This window comes from Choloepus didactylus, chromosome 4 (assembly GCF_015220235.1).
Source record: "Choloepus didactylus isolate mChoDid1 chromosome 4, mChoDid1.pri, whole genome shotgun sequence".
NCBI classification, from domain to species: domain Eukaryota; kingdom Metazoa; phylum Chordata; class Mammalia; order Pilosa; family Megalonychidae; genus Choloepus; species Choloepus didactylus.
This window is the reverse complement of record NC_051310.1, coordinates 125,147,881-125,167,640: the sequence shown is the minus strand read 5'-3', so window position 1 is coordinate 125,167,640 and position 19,760 is coordinate 125,147,881. Positions and strand designations below refer to the sequence as shown.

The window sequence follows — 19,760 nt, the reverse complement described above, 5'->3', positions numbered from 1 at the left end:
CAGAAGACAAGTGTGGCTAGTGGCTACTCTATTTGGAAGCTTAACCTTAGTCACCCTTCGTGACTCACAAAATTAGCCAAGTGGTTCCCATCTGGAGATCAAATGGCATTACCAAATTTTAATGTTTGGCTAATGGGTTCCACCAAATCAAACTGGATTACAATAGAATTATATCATGTGAGAGGCAGTTTGATATAGTAGCACTAGCACACACTTTATAGTCAGATAGTCTCAAGTTCAAATCCCAGGAAGATGATATATAAAAAGGGTCTTCACCAATGGGTTGTTTATAATGGTGAGAAACTAAACATTTGTTTAAATTTTCATGAATAGGGAAATGGAAGGCAAACTGTAGTATAGACTCAGGCTGAATATTATACATCATTTAAATGAATGAACTAGATCTACAAGCGTGCATAACATGGATATAACTAAAAATGTTTAGTGAAAAAAATAACATGCTACAATAGAATGCCTTCAGTATGAGACCACTTTTTAAAGTTTAAACACTTGTGAAATAATGTAATATATTGTTTGTGGATACACACTAATGAAGTGAAAGAATAAAGACCTGCCTGGAAGGCCATACATCCACTTCATAATGGTGGTTCTCTGGGGATGAAAAGGAGGGAGAGTGGGAAATGACAGTGTGGAAGGGAGTCTTCAGCAGTATTTGCCATGACTTATTAAGGAGGAGGAGGAGAGAAAAGATCCTAAAAACTCAAACAGTTAACAAATGACTACATGTCAAGAAGTCCTGTCATAGAATACTATTTGTTCAGACTCATTTTTGAGGAAGCAAAAACATCAAGTGCAATTCTTAATCTAGAGAGTTTCTAGACAAGCTCCAACCAGAAAATCTGTTTACCAAAACAACCCATCTATACTGTCTTGGAGAAAGTTAAAGAAGTGAAGGGACAGCTACTAAATACTGAACTCAGCACCTAGACAGGTCTGGGAAGAAATGACTTTTTGAACAATGATTTATTAATGTAAATGGTGCATGACAGGAAGCACTGCCAGTTTGCTCAGTCTGTAGGATTTCTACTCAGAGCTGTACACAGAATAAGAAACTTTAAAGTAATTAATGCAAAGTTAATTGTCATGGAGGCATCTGGAATTTAATACAGTGATTATAGAGGATTTATTCATGGAAATATTTTTTATCAACACTCCTAACCCATCTGTGCTTCTGAAATGAGGTTGCTAATGCTGAAGTCCTATGACTGTTTCCATTTGCTCCATTATAATTATGCAAAACCACATGTGCTCAGCAGCCTGATCCCACTTGAATTTAAACAATGATTAAATGGGAAATAAATTAATGTGGTACAAGTGTGGATGGGATCATCATAAACTGGCACCCACAGAAACAAACCATTCTCTAATGAGTTAATTGTACTATTTATTTGGGGGAGAACATTTGATGCCATTAAATGGAGGGCACATACATGCACAGGACCCAGTACGTGGGTATGTTAACAAAAAAGTAAGTAAATTTAAATAATTTCAAGCTCTTCTAGGACAGGATATGCAGTCTTTGTCCTTTCAAGGTAATGTGACTTTTAATCAAAGAGAATAGGGACAATTAATTCCCTGATGAATAACATGTACACATTTAAAATAAGGTGGTCACCAGAGATATATTCTACAGAGACCACAATAGCCTACTACAAACCAGCATAATGCCACTGGCCATGGGTTCCCTGCAGATAAAATGTGAGGGTTCATTAAAGGCATTTTATAGCTAATCTTTGTTTCCGTGGTGGACTTTTTGAGGAGATAGCTAAACTAGCAAGCCCATTTGGACCCTTATAAACCATAATATCCCAACCCAAAAAGGAAGACAGTGAATTATACCCCAGCTATTTTGCAGATGAGCCTGGACAGGACCTCCAGGGTAGAGTTGTCAGCAGTTGAGCATTTGCTGTGCCATCTGCCTGTCTCTCTGGGTCCCATTTTGAAGGATGGAAGGGGTCCCTTCTGGCTTCCTTAGAATAGAACCCATGACCTTCTAAGAACATACCGTTCAAAACACAGAGCAGATGATTTCCCCGGACACATACAATTCATAATTAAGCAGCAAGTACATCAACCCATGTGATGGGAGTAAACCAGGACTGGGAACAACCCAGGGTTCATGAGACTAGAAGCATGACAGACACAAGTGTGCACAGGCCAGGAGAGCAGTAAGAGAAAGTGCCTGAACTTTTCAAGGAAAACATTCTCAGGCTGAGATGAGTCCAGAACCTAGAACCACTTTTTTTTTTAATAGACTTCAATTTTTAGAACAGTTTTAGGTTTACAGAGAACTTGCACACAGACTTTAGAGGGTTCCCATATAACCCCCTCTTCCCACTGAAGCCCCACAGAGTTTCTCCTGTTAACATCTTGCATTAGTGTGATACACAACTGATGAACCAATATTTTTTTCTAATAATTGTTCTGCCTTTATTGAGGTGATTGTACAGTTTTTAGTTTATTAATATGAAGTACACTGATTTTTTATTTAATTTTATTTAGATATATTCACATATCATAAATCATCAAAAGTGTACAGTTGTCCACAGTATACCATCATCTAGTTGTGTATTCATGGCCACAGTCAATTTTTGAACATTTTCATTACTCAAAAAAAAAGTTAAAAAAACCCAAAACATTCCACCCCCCACTCCCCATTATTCATTTAATTTTTGTCCCCATTTTTCTACATGTGTCCATATACTGGATAAAGGGAGTGGGACCCACAAGGTTTTTGCAATCACATGGTCAGACTGTGTAAGCTATATAGTTACACAACCATCTCCAAGAATCAAGGCCACTGGATAGCAGTTCAACAGTTTCAGGTTCCTTTTAGCTATCCCAATACACTGAAAACTACAAAGGGATATCTATATAGTGCATAAAATAACCTCCAGAATGATCTCTCAACTCCATTTGAAATCTTTCAGCCACTGAAACCGTTTCATTTCTCTTCCCTCTTTTGGTCAAGAAGGCTTTCTCAGTCCCAGGATGCGGGGTCCAGCATGATGACCCAATATTGATACATGATTAACTAAAGCCCACCATTTACATTAGGGTACACTCTTCATGTTGTACAGTTCTGTGGGTTTTGACAAAGGCATGTCATATAGTTGTCATTACAGTATGATGCTGAGTTGTTGCACTGACCTAAAATGCCGTGTTCCATCTATTCATCCCTCCCTGACAACCACTCTTTTAAAGTTTCATTTTGTTTCTGATTACAAAATACATCTTGTTTTTGTTTTTTAAAGAATATGCAGAGAAAAAGAGCATTAAGAACACCCATGATCCTGCTCATCCAGAAAGTATTTGTCCTTTCAATGTTGTATATAATTGAGTGCAAAATTTCTCAACCGCCAGCACTACTGATATTTGGAGCTGGGTAACACTCTTGGCTGTGGGGGCTGCCCTGAGCAACTTGCCTGGCCTTTACTCAGTAGATGCCAGCAGCACATCACCACTCCCCAAACCCAGCTGTGTCAACCAAAAATGCCTAAAGACTGCCAAATTGTCCTCTGGGGGTGGGAGTGAGGCAAAATACCCACCCCTACCCCATGAAAACCACTGTTCTAGAGCAATCATATCAGTTTTGAACCAGCAATGTTCACTTACCAATTTATTGTAAGTATCTTTCTATGTCACTAGGAACATTTCTGCAGCATCCTTTCTCATGGCTGCAGTGCAGTTCATTATATGATGCACTGTAACTTATTCAGCCACTCAGTTTATTTAACCAGTCTTTTATTCCCCCCACCACCACCATGTTGTGCTAAAACAACTTCCATTTACATACATATCTGGGGACATAATAGATTTTTTCCTTAGAGTATATTTTTTAAAATATAATTGCTAGGTCAAAGACTTTTTGTTTTGTTTTTAGTGTCATTTTAAAAGCTTTTGATATGTCCTTGAATCAATTTCCATTTGTGATTGGTGTCAAGCTATATCTGCGACATTCTTGCCCATCTCATTCCAAGAACGCAGGGATTCCCATTTGTTCTGTTCACTACAATATCCTCCCAGGACCTAGAAAAGGACTGACATATAGCAGCAGCCCAATAATATTTATTGATGGATGAATAGATAAGTGAATGAATGGCAAATAAAATTTCAAACACCTTGCAGATTGCTAGAGTTTTGTAACTTGCCTTATCCACAAAGAGCACATTTGAAGTTGATCTTGAAGTAATAAAGAAGCTATAAATGTATTTTGACTTCAGACAAGAGGGAGGTATATTATGAAGATGCAAACAGTCCAAAACCTGAACACTTAAGAGTTTTAAGTCTGTAGCTGCCAGAACAAGATTTCAGTGAAGATAGGGAAGAAATAAACTATTTACTGAATCCCCACCCCCACTCACCCACCCCCACACATACCTCCCCATCTAGCACGAAGGCTATTTTAGAAGATAATATCTGTTATCTCCCCTTATGACTGCATAGTTTCCCGGGAAGAAAATAGTAAAGCAGGAAGAAGTTTCTTTGAATTTTCTTTATTTTAATTCAAGACTAAGATATTTGGAAGATGCTGCTTTGCTTAAATCATTCACATTTTGTGATGGGAACATTCTAAAATGAGATTGAATAGTTCATCTGCATTAACACCCTGCACCTGTCCACATCTAACTGGTAGACTTTGAATCCCAATGTCACTGAGAACACAAATCTGATTATAAAGTTTCTGATAAAATGACTCCAATAATTTTATGTAATATTCTTTCTGCTATGCCCACCCATGGAGGGTACAATATACTTTTCTTGGCATAAAACCCCCAACTCCTTTCACTCTTCACCTCTCTTTAAAGTTAGGTGACTTTTTTTTTTTTTCATTTTAAAAATAAACTACACTATGTCTTGGACACCAATAGAAGAGCAAGATAGATAATGGTGAATGCTTCATTTAGAATTCAAGGAGGAATCCTAACCAGGCCATTCATAATTAGAATTAAATAATATAAAATGTGTAGATTCTGTCAAATGGACAATGGACCATGCCATGCTCACTAAATTCCAAGGTCACATCACTCTAGGCAGAATATTAATCAAACGCCAATAAAAAATAGAAATGATTTCTTTGCACTCCAATTTGTTTTAAAACTCAAACACTGTTTGCTATCACAATGCAGTCATTATACAACTGTATAACAGCTGAAGTCATTATATAATTGTACAAGTGCTGAAGTTATACAAACATCTTGCTAAATGTTTCCATTATTGTGTTGAATTACTGTATCTGATAACAAAGAAACAAATTACGAGTCTTTAGTGAAATTCCTCTTGAGACGGTACTGCTGGAAAACACCTAGTGCTATATAGTTGCCTGAGATACAAAATCCTACATTTTTAGATCAGTAGTCCTCAATCTTGAGAATGCATTTGAATCACCTGACAGTTTAAGAAAACAAGTGTCAGGACCCCACCCCAGAGATTCTCATTTAAATGGTCCAGGGTGGGGCCCGGGCACTGGTGGATCTCAAGCTGTCCCCAGATGATTATAATGTGCCATCATGTTTGAGACTCACTCTCTTGATGCTAGTGTAACTCATTCCTCAACTGTTTGACCCAAATCCCCTGGAGGCCTAATCTCTAATAGAAACTCCCAATCAATTCAAAGGAAGAGATGTTTCTCAGTAGGGCCCAACTTATCTCTGAGGTTCCATTTAACTAACAGTGGGAATGAAATGTTACAATGTGTGCTGTGCATTGGAAGAACATTATCTTTTCCACAGCAGTTGTTAAAAAGACTCAAATAGCACATTAGGAATCTTCAAAATCCACCTCTGACCTTAGATGAACCCTGAAGCTGTCAACATCAGAGCTTTCATCCCTTGGGATGAGGGTACAGCTCTTGTTTGAAGCAATCACAACAGTCTTGGAGAACTTTAGAGTTGGCAAAAGTGCAGTAAAGAGCTATTAGATCAACATAGTTGTATAAGACATGAACTATCACTAAAAGAATACCCTTCCCAATGATTCAAATTTCTCAACTATAACATGAATTATTTTGTTGCTAAACGAGGCAATATTTCACATAGTAGACCCAATAAGCATTTTTTTTTATTTTACTTTGAAATAAATTCAAACTTACAGGAACAGTTGCAAAAACAATACAAACCCCATACACAGGACTCCAGCATACCCCAACCCCCCCCCCCACCCGGATACCCAGATCCACCAACTTTAACATCCTGTCCAATAAGCATTTTAAAACCTAAGTAACAAATACTAAAACTGCTCACAAATAAAATCAAGTGGTGATAAAATTCAAAATTTAGAACTCTTCTCTGGATAACAGAATTAGTATGAATTTCAGAGCTGAATATAATCAGTACCCTGAAAAGTTATACTATAATTTCTGGCATTGCTGTACTAACTTTTTAAAGAAGAGGTGTAATTTCAAAAACTTTCATTTCATTAAACTGTCTTAATTACACTGAAACTTAGATCATCTGTCAGTCCTGAAAGAACTGGTAAGAAAAAGTTCCTATTGTACAGTCACAAGAAAAATTATTCCATCCAAGGTATCACTTTCTCCAGGTACCTTTTTATTTTCAATTTTTTCGTTTTGGTAAAATGCACGTAACATAAAATTTATCACTGTAACCATTTTAGAGTGTACAAATCAGTGGCATTAAGTACATTCACAGTGTTGTGCAACCTTCACCACTCATTCCAGAACCTTTGCACCTCTCCAAATGGAATCCCACACCCATTAAGCAGTACTCCCCAATCCCCTCCTGCCCCCCCCCCATCCCCAGCCCCTGGTAACCGCTAATCTGTTTTGTCTCTATGGATTTGCCTTTTCTGGATATTACCTATAAATGGCTTCATACGATATGTGCTCTTTTGTGAATGGCTTCTTTCACTTTATGTTTATAAGGTTCCTTCATGTTGTAGCATGTATCAATAATTCAGTCCTTTTTATAAATGAATAATATCCCACTGCACTGGCTATACCATATTTTGTTTATTCATCTGTTAATGGACATTTAGATTTGTTTCTACCTTTCACTTATTGTCAATGAGCTGCTAAGAACATTCATGTTCCAGTTTTTGTTTGAACACCTGTTTTCAGTTCTTTTACATATATACCTACCAGTTGGATTGCTGGGTCATATGGTAATTCTATGTTTCACTTACTGAGGAACTGCCACACTGTTTTCCATTGTGGCTACACAAATTTACATTCCCACCAACAATGTATGAGGGTTCCAATTTCTCCACACCCTAACACTTTTTATTTCTCTTTATTAAAAAAAAAAAAAAAAAAATTATGGTCCTAGTGGGTGTGAAGTGTTATCTTATGGCTTTGATTTGCAATTCCCTAATGATTAATGTTGACCATCTTTTTTTTTGGGGGGGGGGCTGTATATATATATATATATATTCTCTGGAGAAAAATCTGAGTTCTTGGCTCATTTTTCATTTGGGTTGTTTGCCTTTTTGTTGTTCAACTGCAAGAATTCTTTCTATATTCTGGATACTAGACCCTTACCAGATATATGATTTCCCATTCTGTTGGGACACCTTCTTTTACTGCTTTTTTTTTTTTTTTCCTGGAATGAATAAGTACATATGAAGCACCAACTCCTGCCAGGCATCATGCTAGATGCTGTGTAAGATATAGGATAATGATTAAGAGTCAAGACTAAGCCTGAATCTAAGTTCTGCTAGTTGTTGGCTTGTGACATGGGTCAAATTATTCAATTTCTCATACCGTCATATTCACCTATAAAAGAGAAAAGGGACTAACTTGAAGGGTTGTGAAGATTGTGTAAGATAATATGTACCTGGCCATAATAATTACTATATCATTGGATTTTCACAACCTTTAGACTAGGTGATACTGTATCCTATTTGCATATATGTAATCAGAGATACTGAGAGACTGCCATCAGCCTAAGGTGTCATAATGAGTGATAGTGCCTGGAAATTTTTATCCTTTGGGATTTCTTTCTCTCTAAACTGATCTTCACTGTATTTTTGTATACATTCTAGAAATGGGGAAAGTGGATCTCTACAATGCCAAAAAGCAGTAGATTTTTGTATTCAGGCCGCACACAGAATCTGGGAATATAGAAGAGAAAACTGGTGAACAATGCAATGCAGTGCCTGTAGTTTAACACAGTGTGAGTACTTGTATTATTATCTGCTTTGGAATTGAGGAATCATTTTAATCAGATGGACTGCCTTTAAGAGTACCTTGCTCACTGTCTACACAGCATTCCCTGATATTAGAAGAGAAAATATTTGACATCACCAGGTATATACTTGAAAAACTATGTAGAATGCCTCACTGATTGGAATGACATACTTTCACTGGTGCTCCTTTTAAGAACCATGGCTTGTGTTGAACCAAACATAAATACACTTGATTGGAACATGCTAAACAGAGAAAGTATTTAAAAGCTGGAGTTCTGAAAGCAAAAGTTTCTCACATTCACGTTCCATTTAGGCAACATTTATTGAGCATCTTCCATGAATTAGTCACCTAATATGTGCCAAGGGTAAAACAGAAATAGTCCATGCACATGGAGATTATGATAGAAATGAGGTGCCTGGTTTTGCTGGAGGAGCAGGGGATGTCTATAAGTAAAGACTTTTGGTTAGAAACTTGAGCAAAAAGGAATTTATTGGAAGAATTATATGGGGCCACAGAATCAACGGGAGGCTAGAGAATCAGAACAGGCCAAGAGTGACCCAGAGTAAGTCATGTGGTAGCATCACCTCTAATCCCACATGAGAGCTTCACTTGATTATGATTCAAAACCTAGGGAGAGTGTTCAAGCAGGAGAGCATCGGTCAGACTCACCCCACAGCATGAGAAGGTAGAGATTCTTACATTCAGAAGGCACGGATATATTCTTGTTAAGAAAAGGGTTATTCTTAATTAAAACAAACAAACAAACAAAAAAAAAACTGATCAACACATACAAGAATGATTCAAATCAACCCGAGGCTGATGTGAGCAGACAAGGAGGACAGAATTTGTGGGTCAGTTTTTCAATTCTGCTTTATATGACTAAAAAAATACAGACTTTGGAAATTACTTCCAGAGCCCTTGAAATTGAGTTTTTTTTTTAAATATTGCTTTTTTTCCCCTTGTCTTTTCAACACTTTTAAAAATTCAGCAAACTGCCATCTTAACCTTTATATCTTCTTAGGGTTTCTATTTTTAAGAAATGACATAACTTTTCCAATGTGGGGCTATTTTCCTGCATTGCTAACAAGGTTTTGTAAGGGATCCATGCAAGAAAATTTTTTTCTATGACTGCTAACTCTGTACTACTCTTGAACAACTAAACATAAAAGTTCAGTGTAGCAAATGTCTGAAAAAATCTGAGCTTTTATGTTATGCTAAATGGCCAGGATAGGTCTGAACCAGTAGCCTAAAGGCACTGTACCATGCAACACTCAGGCAACATTTTAAATGAACTCCCTCAGTGTTCCACCAGCTTAAAGAGCTATACGGGGATAACACTGTAGCATTTGTGTCTACATGGTTTATAATGAGATCTGGAGTCTCAAAATACTAAGAAAGAAAGTTAAGAAAATTGTCTGGAAGCTAAATCTGAGATGCAATATCAGCTCTTCAATTCAGCCTAATTTTCCCAAATTGATGCTCTTAAGATAACAGCATCTTACTAACTAGGAAGCTAGGAACATTGTTTTCTAATATTATATAGTTTTGAACATTTTAATATTAAAATAAACATGACTAAGGCATCAAGTGAAAATTCCCTAGAATTTTTACAGATGTCTTTTATTATATATGTAATATTATTTCCCCTCATCTTCATAGCAATAATGTTGTCTACAAATAAACCATATTTTATAAACAAGAACACAAAGACAGGACCACATTGGAATTCAAGTCGTCTGACACATGGTCCAGTGAGTACACTTTATTTTCTACCTAATACTGAAATAAAAATTTAGCCATTGTTTTATAGTTATATCAGCTAAATCATGGCCTAATTAACTTCAATATAAAAGCTGATAGATTTAACTATTAACATACTTAAAAACTAAATAATATAAAAATATAGAAACACGAGGGATATGGTTCTCTAAATACATCTCCTACTTAAGTTATATGTGTGAGGGAAGTTCTTTTCTCCCATGTAATAGAGACATCTTACTTTGTTTAGTACCTTCAAGTAATAAATATATAGGCACTTACTTTAGAAATGATTTTATTTCATATGCAAATAATGAACCAACACTCTACCCATAAGCTCTATTTTCCAAAAACAAGGCTTTTGTAAAGAAAACAACGCAACAAATTTTAAAAGGCACTGGGATTCCTCTGCTTCTAAATTAGTGCCAAGCTGGAAAAATAAAGCTTGTCCCACCAGGAATCTCAAGTTCGTGGAAATTAATCAAGTTTAGAGCCATTTCAAGAAAAGATTATTCAGCTCTCACCTATAACATCCACAACTGGCTAGCAGAACACTTATAATTAGGCCTCAATCTCCGGGGGCCAAAATGCTCATAGAAGATGCTAATAACACCAAAACAGGAAATCTTAAAATAAAAGTATCACTTGAGGTCAATCTTCACACAGATTGTTAGTTCCTTATTGAGCCCCTCTTCTATAGCATTAATAAAGGGAGTATCTTACTGCAAAGAAAGTTTTATTTTATGTATCATTAGCCATGAATTTTGTCATTACTTATTACATAAAAGCTGCCTAGGGCCATTATCCGAATGACATGACCATTTTATGCCCACAATTCACTTCTATACTTACAAACAGAATTTTCATGATTTACATAGTACAACTTATCAGTGAAGGTTTAAAGTTGAGACACAATCTAACATCCATAACATCTGATATTTTATAGATAGCAATGTAGGAGAAATGTATTTTTAATTACCTTTCATTTGAGTGCCCTCACAAAAAAAATACAGCAATACTTTAGAAGTTCCAAGTCTCAAGAAGAGATTTTCAAAAGCACATATAGAAATGGTTACAGACAGAAGATTTCTAAGAAATATCTTCCATGTCCACATCCTGTTGTAATTGCAGTACCATTTTTTCTTCCAGCTGCTTTCCTTTGCCTTAAAAAAAAAAAAAAATTATCAATTCATTGTGACCTTGCAGAATTTGTACCAATACTTTATAAAGGACCCTCAATGCTTTAGAATAGTATTAGCTTTTCTAAGAAATCTAAGATTAAAAATAGTTAATCATGTAAGCACTTGACATCTATTGCTCATGTCACCCTCTTAGCCCCCATTTTAAAGGTGAGAAAATTGAGGCAGAGACAGATTAAGTCATCTGCCCACAGTCACCATCTAATAAGTCTAGTACATCAAAGCACTGGGATTTAAATCCTGGCAATCTGGAGCCAGGGTCCTTAACTTTTAACACTGTGTACCACCTTCAGTCAAATGGGTTATCTAAGCAGTTAGATCCAAGGGCTCACTCCTGTTGCTTTTTGGGTGTCAGCATCATCTACATGTGAAAACTCTTTCTACACATGCTCCAGGGTTTTGTCTATTTTGCTGTAATAAATATTGATATAAACATAACTGGGTAAGACTACACAAATCTACTCATCCTGTGATTACAGAATTTAACCTTTACTAAGGTTTAGGCACTGAATCATTCTGGAATCAAGTCTTCAACTAAACTGGTCAAGATTTCTCCCCCTTTAATCTATGTAAGTAAATTACCTAACACATAGTACTTTGTGCTAGCTGAATAAGATTGGTTTACTGGCACCTCACAAAAGAAACTATGCACAGAAACAACTGCCCAAATACAAAACACCAGCACATTACATAAGTACAAAGTGAAAATTTTAATATAAAACTAGTTCTCAAACTTGAGTGTGTATCAGAATAACATGAAGAGCTAATAAACACAGAGCCTGGGCTTTTATTTTCACCAAGTTCCCCAAGTAATTCTAATACCAACCAAAGTCTGAAAACCACTAATATAAAATATTATCCTTTAATCAAAACAGGTATGAGGTAAAATCATTTGAAATTACTCAAATCATTTGCTTAACTTGGAGAGATATCTTCGTTAACATAGGATTTTATGAAGGAAGATGAAGAAAAGAAACACCATATACAATAGACTGATTTTGAGTTGGAAATACCCTGAATGAATTACATTTTACAAATCAAGTCACTTCATAAATGTAAAAATGTTAGGTGGTACTTGGTTACATAGACCACAAGTATCTAGTTTTCATCTCCCTACTTAAGGAAGAGAACTCCTGGGGAATACCGTACTTACCTGCAAGAGGAGCCCGGATAAGATGGATGTTTTGCTTGACCTCTTTGATGTCCTGAACTTTCTGTAGTTCTTTATTTTTCTTTAACCTAGGATAGAACACACCAAGGTCAAAATTTCAGTTACTAAAACTTCTTTGAGGCATTAATTCACAATATAGCTATTAAATTTTTTTATTTTTATAAACACTCCCAATTCTCCTCTTCCCCTCATGCCCAGGTAACCTCCTTTCTTTCTCCACAAATTTGCTATTTCTAGTCATCTCTTACAAGACATAGCATACAGTATTTGTCCTATGTGCCTGGCTTATTTCACTGAGCATGTTTCCAAGACTCCTCCAAGCTGCAGCACTTATCAACTTCATTTTTATGGCCATATACCATTTCCTTGGTGTCATGATAAAATGTACCACATTTTGTTTATCCATTCATTGTTTGATGGATACTGATTCCACCTTCTGGCTACTGTGAATAATACTGCCATAAACACTGGTGTACAAGTAACTATTTGAGTCTCTGTTCTCACTTTCTTTGGGTGTATACCTGCAAGTAGAATTGCCAGGTTATATATACTTCTATATTTAACTTTTCGAGGAACTGTCATAGGGCTTTCCACAGTGACTGCACCATTTTGTATTCCAACCAACGATGTATTAGTATGCTGATTTTCCCACATGTTCTCCAATGCTTATTTTCTGGGCTTTTTTTAAAATAATAGCCATCCTTGTGGGTGTGAAGTGGTATCTCACTGTGGTTTTGATTTGCATTTCCCTAATGGTTAATGATGCTGACATGTTTTCATATGCTCATTGGCTATCTGTACATTTTCTGTGGAGAAATGTCTATTCAAGTACTTTTCTCATTTTTAAATTGTGGTGTTAGTCTTTTTATGGTTGCATTGTAAAGTTCTTTATATATTCTGGATATTAAGCTGTTCCAGTTTGCTAATGTTGCTGTTATGCAAAACACCAGAAACGGATTGGCTTTTATGAAGGGGGTTTATTTGATTACAAATTTACAGTCTGAAGGCCATGAAAATGTCCAAATTAAGGTATCAACATGAGTATATCTTCACCAAAGGAAGGCCAATGGCATCCAGAAAATCTCTGTTGGGAAGGCACATGGCTGGTGTCTGCTGATTCCAGGTTGTGTTCCAGCTCCTCTCTCAGCTCCTGTGCATTCTTCAAAATGTTGCTCTTGGGGTGTTTTGCCCTCTTAGCTTCTCCAGCTCCTGTGGATCTAAACATCTTGGTTCCTCTCCAAAATGTCCCTCTCAGCTGCTCTGAGGTCCTTCTGTTTGTGAGCTCTTTTATAGGACCCCAGTGATTAAATCAAGACCCACCCTGAATGGGCAGAGTCCATATCTCCATGGAAACACTCAAAGGATTCCAACCTAATCAATACTAATACATCTGCCCCGACAAGATTGCATTAAAGAACATGGCATTTTGGGGGGACATACTATATCCAGACTAGCAAATAAGCCTTTGTTAGACATATAGTTTACAACAATTTTCTACCACTCTAACAGTCTTTTCACTTTCTTGATAATGTCCTTTGTACAAGTTTTCAATTTTGATGAGGTAAAATTTCTTTGCTGTTTCTTTTGTTGCTCATGTTTTTGGTGTCATATTTAAGAATCCAATGCTGAATCCCTGGTCATGAAGACTTGCCCCTATGTTATCTTCTAACAGTTCTAAGGTGTTAGCTCTTAGATTTATGCTTTTGATCCATTTTGAGTTCATTTTTGTATGTGGTGTGAACTAGGGGTCCAATTTCATTCTTCTGCATGTGGATATCCAGTTTTCCCAACACCATTTGTTGGAGAGACGACTCTTTCCCCACTGCATGTACTTAGCACCCATGTCAAAAATCAATTGCCATAGATGTGTAAATCTATTTCTGAACTTTATTTTCAATTCTGTTCTGATGCTCTATTTGTCTATATGCCAATTTACACTATTTTTATTATTATAGATTTGTAGCAGAATTTGAAATCAGGAAGTGTAAGTCCTCCAACTTTGTTCTTTTTCAACATAATTTTGGCTACTCAGAGCCCTTTGCATTCCATATAAATTTGAGGATCGGTTTTTCCATTCCTGCAAAAAAGGCTGCTGGAATTTTGATAGGGATGGCACTGAATTTGGGTAATATTGATAATATTTAGTCTCCTAATACAAGAACATATCTTGCCATTTATTTAGGTCTTCTGTAACTTCTTTCTGCAGTATTTTGTAGTTTTCAGTGTACAAGTCTTTTGTGTCCTTGGTTAAATTTACTCCTGGATACTTACAAATTTTTCTTTACTTCCTCTTTGGATTGTTCATAGCTAATGTATACAAACATAATTGATTTTTATGTTATCTTTTACCAGGCCACACTGCTGAACTCAATTATTCTACTAGTTTTCTTGTGGATTCCTTTGGATGTTCTATCTACAGGAATATCTTGCAGATACTGTGTGTTGGATTCCAGACCACCACAATAAAGCAATTTACATGAATTTTTTGGCTTACTAGTGCACATAAAATTATACTTACACTGTACTGTAGTCTATTAAGTATGCAACAGCACTATGTGTAAAAAAATAATGTACATACCTAAAAAAATACCTCATTGCTAAAAATGCTAATCATGCTCTGAGCCTGCAGCAAGTCATAATCTTTTTGGGGTGGGGGTGAGGTCTTGCCTCAATGTTGATTGTCTACTGACTGATCAGGGTGGTAGTTGCTGATGGCAATTTTTTAAAAAGATAATAATGAAGTCTGCCACACTGACTGACTCTTTCCTTCATGAAAGATTTCTCTGTACCATGAGATGCTGTCTGATAGTATTCACCCAAAGTAGCACTTCTTTCAAAATCGGAGTCAATCCTCTGATACCTTGTGGCAGCTTTATCAACTAAGTTGTGTAATATTCTAAATCCTTTGTTTTCAGTCCAACAATGTTGGCAGCAGATTTACCAGGAGTAGATTTCATCTCAAGAAACTACTTTCTTTGCTCATGCTTAAAAAGCAACTCTTCATCCTTTAAAATTTTATCATGATTGCATCAATTCAATAACATCTTCAGGTTTCACTTCTAATTCTTTTGCTGTTTCCACCATATCTGTAGTTTCTTCCTTCTACTAAAGTCTTGAACCCCTCCAAGTTATCCATGAGGGTTGGAATCAACTTCTTCCAAACTCCTGTTCATGTTTGTGCCAGTTTGAAACTTATGGACTCCAGAAGAGCTGAGGTCTTTTAATCCAATCTTCTTGGGAGGAACCTTTCGACTGAGTGTTTCCACAGATATGTGACTCACCCAACTATGGGTGGGATCTTTGATTAAATTATTTCCATGGAGATGTGATTCCACCCATTCCAGGTAAGTCTTAATTAGATCACTAGAGTCCTTTAAAGAGAGTTTACACAGAGAGCAGAGATGACAAAATGCCCTAGGATATGCTAGAGTCAGCCTGGTCCGTGAAGCCAGGCACTGATTTCTCTCTAGCTATGAAAAATCGCAGATGGCATCTTCCTCCAACAGAAGCCTGCTTCATCTACACTGAAAATCTATTCTTAGTACAGGCACTTTCATCAATTATCTTAGCTAGATCTTCTGGATAACTTGCTGCAGCTTCTACATCAGCACTTGCTGCTTTAGATGGCTTCTTTCCTTAAACCTCATGAACAACCTCTGCTAGCTTCAAACTTTGCTTTGGCAGTTTCCTCACTTCTCTCAGCCTTCAAAGAACTGAAGAGTTACACTTGCTCTGGATTAGGCTTTGGCTTAAGGGAATGTCATGGCTGGTATGATCTACACAGACCACTCAAACTTTCTTCATTTCAGCAATAAGGCTATTTCACTCTGATCATTCATGGGTTCACTGGAATAACACTTTAAATTTCCTTCAAGAACTTTTTCTTTGCATTCACAACTTGGCTAACTGTTAGGCTGACAGCTAGGCTTCTTAGGCCAATCTCAGCTTTTGATATGCCTTCCTTGCTAAGTTTAATCACTTCTAGCTTTTGATTTAAAGTGAGACACGCGACTCTTCCTTTCACTTGAACACTTAGAGGCCACGTACTGAGTGTCTCAGGGAATACGGGAGGCCTAAGGAGAGGGGGGGGGAATAGCTAGTAGATGGAGCAGTCAGAATACACACATTTATGGATTAAGTTTGCCATCTTATATGGGTGTGGTTTGTGGAACCCCTAAACAATTACCATTGTTTTCAAAAATCACAGATCCCTATAACAGATATAATAATAATGAAAAAGTTTGAAATATTGTGAGAACTACCAAAATACGACAGACACATGAAGTGTGCACGTTTTTGGAAAAACGGTGCTGATAAGACTTGATGCAGGGTTGCCACAAACCTTTCATTTATTAAAAAACACACAATAAATCAAGATATGCCCATATAAGATCATATCATCTGCAAATACAGTTTTCCTTCTTCCTTTACAATCTGCAGACCTTTTATTTCTTTTTCTTGCCTAATTGCTCTGGCTGGAACTTCTAATATAATATTGAATAGCAGTGGCAAAAGCACTCATCTTGGTCTTATTGCTGATCTTAGAGGGAAAGCTTACAGCTTTCACCACTGAGTACAATAAAAGCTGTGGGAGCTGTGGGGTTTTCATAAATGGCCTTTGTCATTTTGAGAGAATTCTCTTCTAATAATCCTTTTCTAAGTATTTTATCAAGGAAGGGGGCTGGATTTTGTCAAACGCCTTTTCTGCATCCATTAAGATGATTTCGTGTTGTGGTTCCCCCCCACCTTCACTCCATTTATGAAGTATGTTGCATTGATTTCCTTATGTTGAACCATCCTAGCATTCCTGGGATAAATCCCACTTGGTCATGGTGTATAATCTTTTTAAAATGCTGTTGGATTCCATTTGCTAGTATTTTGTTGAGAATTCTTACTATCTATTATATATTGATAACATAAACTGGTTTGTAATCTTCTTTTCTTGTGATATCTTTACCAGGCTTTGGTATTAGAGTAATGCTGGCCTCACCGAATGAACTGGGTAGTGTCCCCACCTCTTGAATTCTTAGGAAAAGTTTGAGGAGGACTAGTGTCAATACTTCTTTAAAAGTATGGTAGTATTTACTACTGAAAATCTTGTAACTTTTTTTTGGTGGAAGGTTTTTCATTATTGACTCAATCTCTGTAGTTGCTATACGTTTGTTGAGGTTTTCTATTTCTTTTCGAATCAATTTAGGAAACTGGTTCATTTCTTGAAAATTTTCCATTTCTTCTATATTACCTAATTTGTTGGCATACAATTGTTCATAGTATTATAATCATTTATATTTCTGTAAAGTCAGTAGTTGTGCTGGTTTGAATGTATTGTGTCCCCCCCAAAAGCCATATTCTTTGATGCAATCTTGTGGGGCAGACATATTAGTGGGGATTAAGTTGGAACGTTTGGATTAGGTTGTTTGCATGGAATGCATCCCGCTCAACTGTGGGTGACAACTCTGAAGAGATAGTCCCATGGAGGCATGGCCCTGCCCATTCAGGGTGGGCCTTGATCAGTGGAGCCATATAAATGAGCTGACAGAGAGAATGTCACTCATTTTGAAGAGGAGCTACAGCCAAGAGGGACACTTTGAAGAAAGCACAGGAGCTGCAGATGAGAGACAGTTTGAAGATGGCCGTTGAAAGCAGACTCTTGCTCCGGAGAAGCTAAGAGAGGACAAATACCCCAAGTGCAACTAAGAGTGACATTTTTGAGGAACTGCAGCCTAGAGAGGAACGTTCTGGGAGAAAGCCATTTTGAAACCAGAACTTTGGAGCAGACGCCAGCCACGTGCCTTCCCAGCTAACAGAGGTTTTCCAGACACCATTGGCCATCCTCCAGTGAAGGTACCCGACTGCTGATGTGTTACCTTGGACACTTTATGGCCTTAAGACTGTAACTGTGCAACCAAATAACCTCCCTTTTATAAAAGCCAATCCATCTGTGGTGTTTTGCATTCTGGCAGCATTAGCAAACTAGAACAGTAGTGATATCACCAATTTCCTTTAAATTAATTTAAATGTCCTACTAAATTTTATTAACACCAATAGGGAATGGTAACTAAGTGCTTACTCTTCTTCTTCTGTTCCCTCCTTCCCCTGAGCCAGCAGAATCTACATCAAGTGACTGAGTCAGGTCTCCCAAATGCAAACGGTAAACTTAGAAGAAATGTCTACCTTACATTTATTCCCAAATTTAAGGTAAAGCTGCCTGTTGATCCCTTATAAATGTACATTTAACAATACAAAACTCAACGATTTTCTAGTTCCCAATTACTTTAATGACTGGTTAAAAAAAAATAGGTAAGACATCCAATCAAAATGCTAAGACTGGCTCTCAAACATTTAGGCTTCTTTTCTGACAGACTTCCACAGTAATTACATTAAAAACCAGCCTCTGCTCTGAAGAAACAGCCAATTCAGGTGTGGGCAGGGGAAGTACAGGATAAGGCTTAAAAATCTTGTCAGCCACAAAGTAAGAAAGTGCTCAAAGAATGATGAGGACTTGTCAAAAGGGCACAAGTGAAAATGACAGGGCCTCTTTTAGGACACTGAATCTATTCTGTATGAAACCATAATTACGCATTTAACAAAACCCATGAAACTACAACACAGAGTGTATGTACCCGAACATCAATTATGGACTTCAATTAATATATCAATAATGGTTCATCAACTTTAACAAATATACTACACTAATTTAATAATAGGGGAAACTGAGGAAGAGAGAGAACTCCTGTACTTTTCTGCACAATTTTTCTGTAAACCTAAAACTGCTCTTAAAAAAAAGGCGGGGGGGGGGGTGCACAGGAGCTTGCCTGAATACCGTAAGAATCACAGATATGATTTAAATAAATGAATAAAATCAGAAAGGAAAGCTTTCTTATCAGAAAAAGCCAACTAATAAATATAGAAGAAACAACAGAATTAGAAAATCACCATATAGAAAAAATCACAATAGTAACTGATCCAGGCAAGACTCTCCAATGGACATTAAAACCACTAGGTCTGTTTATTGAGCAACTGGTTCTTTGCAGAGTCTCAATGTTATCTCCCCCAGATATGTATTAAGTTATAGAGAAAAAAAAAAAAAACCTAATTTTCCAGTGAAGAAACCTGGCAAACACCACCTCAATAAAACAATAAAAATTACTACCACCACAAAGGGGACACCAAGTGAGAAGGACAATCATCACTTCTCTGATGTTCCCACCAAGGTACCTAACCTTAATCTAATCATGAGGTAAAGAACAGACAACTCTAAAACTGAGGAACATTTTTTCTAATAACTGAAATTTTTTTTACAGGTCCATGTCATGTAAGACAAAGAAAGAAGAGAAACGGTTCCAGATTAAAGGAGGCTAAAAGGATATAACCACCAAATGCAATGCAAGATCCTGGATTCTCTTTTGCCATGAAGGATATTACTAGACTATTTGGCAAAATCTAATAACTTCTGTATCTTATA

General features: G+C 36.8%; 1 protein-coding gene across 2 annotated transcripts in view; it reads right to left on the bottom strand.

Moving 5' to 3' along the window:
• Positions 1–7,552: 7,552 nt before the first annotated feature.
• Positions 7,553–19,760, bottom strand: part of RSL24D1 (ribosomal L24 domain containing 1) — a 62,589-nt gene continuing 50,381 nt past the window's right edge. For both annotated transcript variants that reach the window (XM_037833914.1, XM_037833915.1), the window contains exons 5-6: positions 12,278–12,363; positions 7,553–11,088 (exon numbers count right to left, since the gene is read on the bottom strand). In XM_037833914.1, the coding sequence (XP_037689842.1) occupies positions 11,015–11,088; positions 12,278–12,363 (160 nt within the window). In that variant the 3' untranslated portion in view covers positions 7,553–11,014. The remainder of the gene's footprint in view (positions 11,089–12,277; positions 12,364–19,760) is intronic.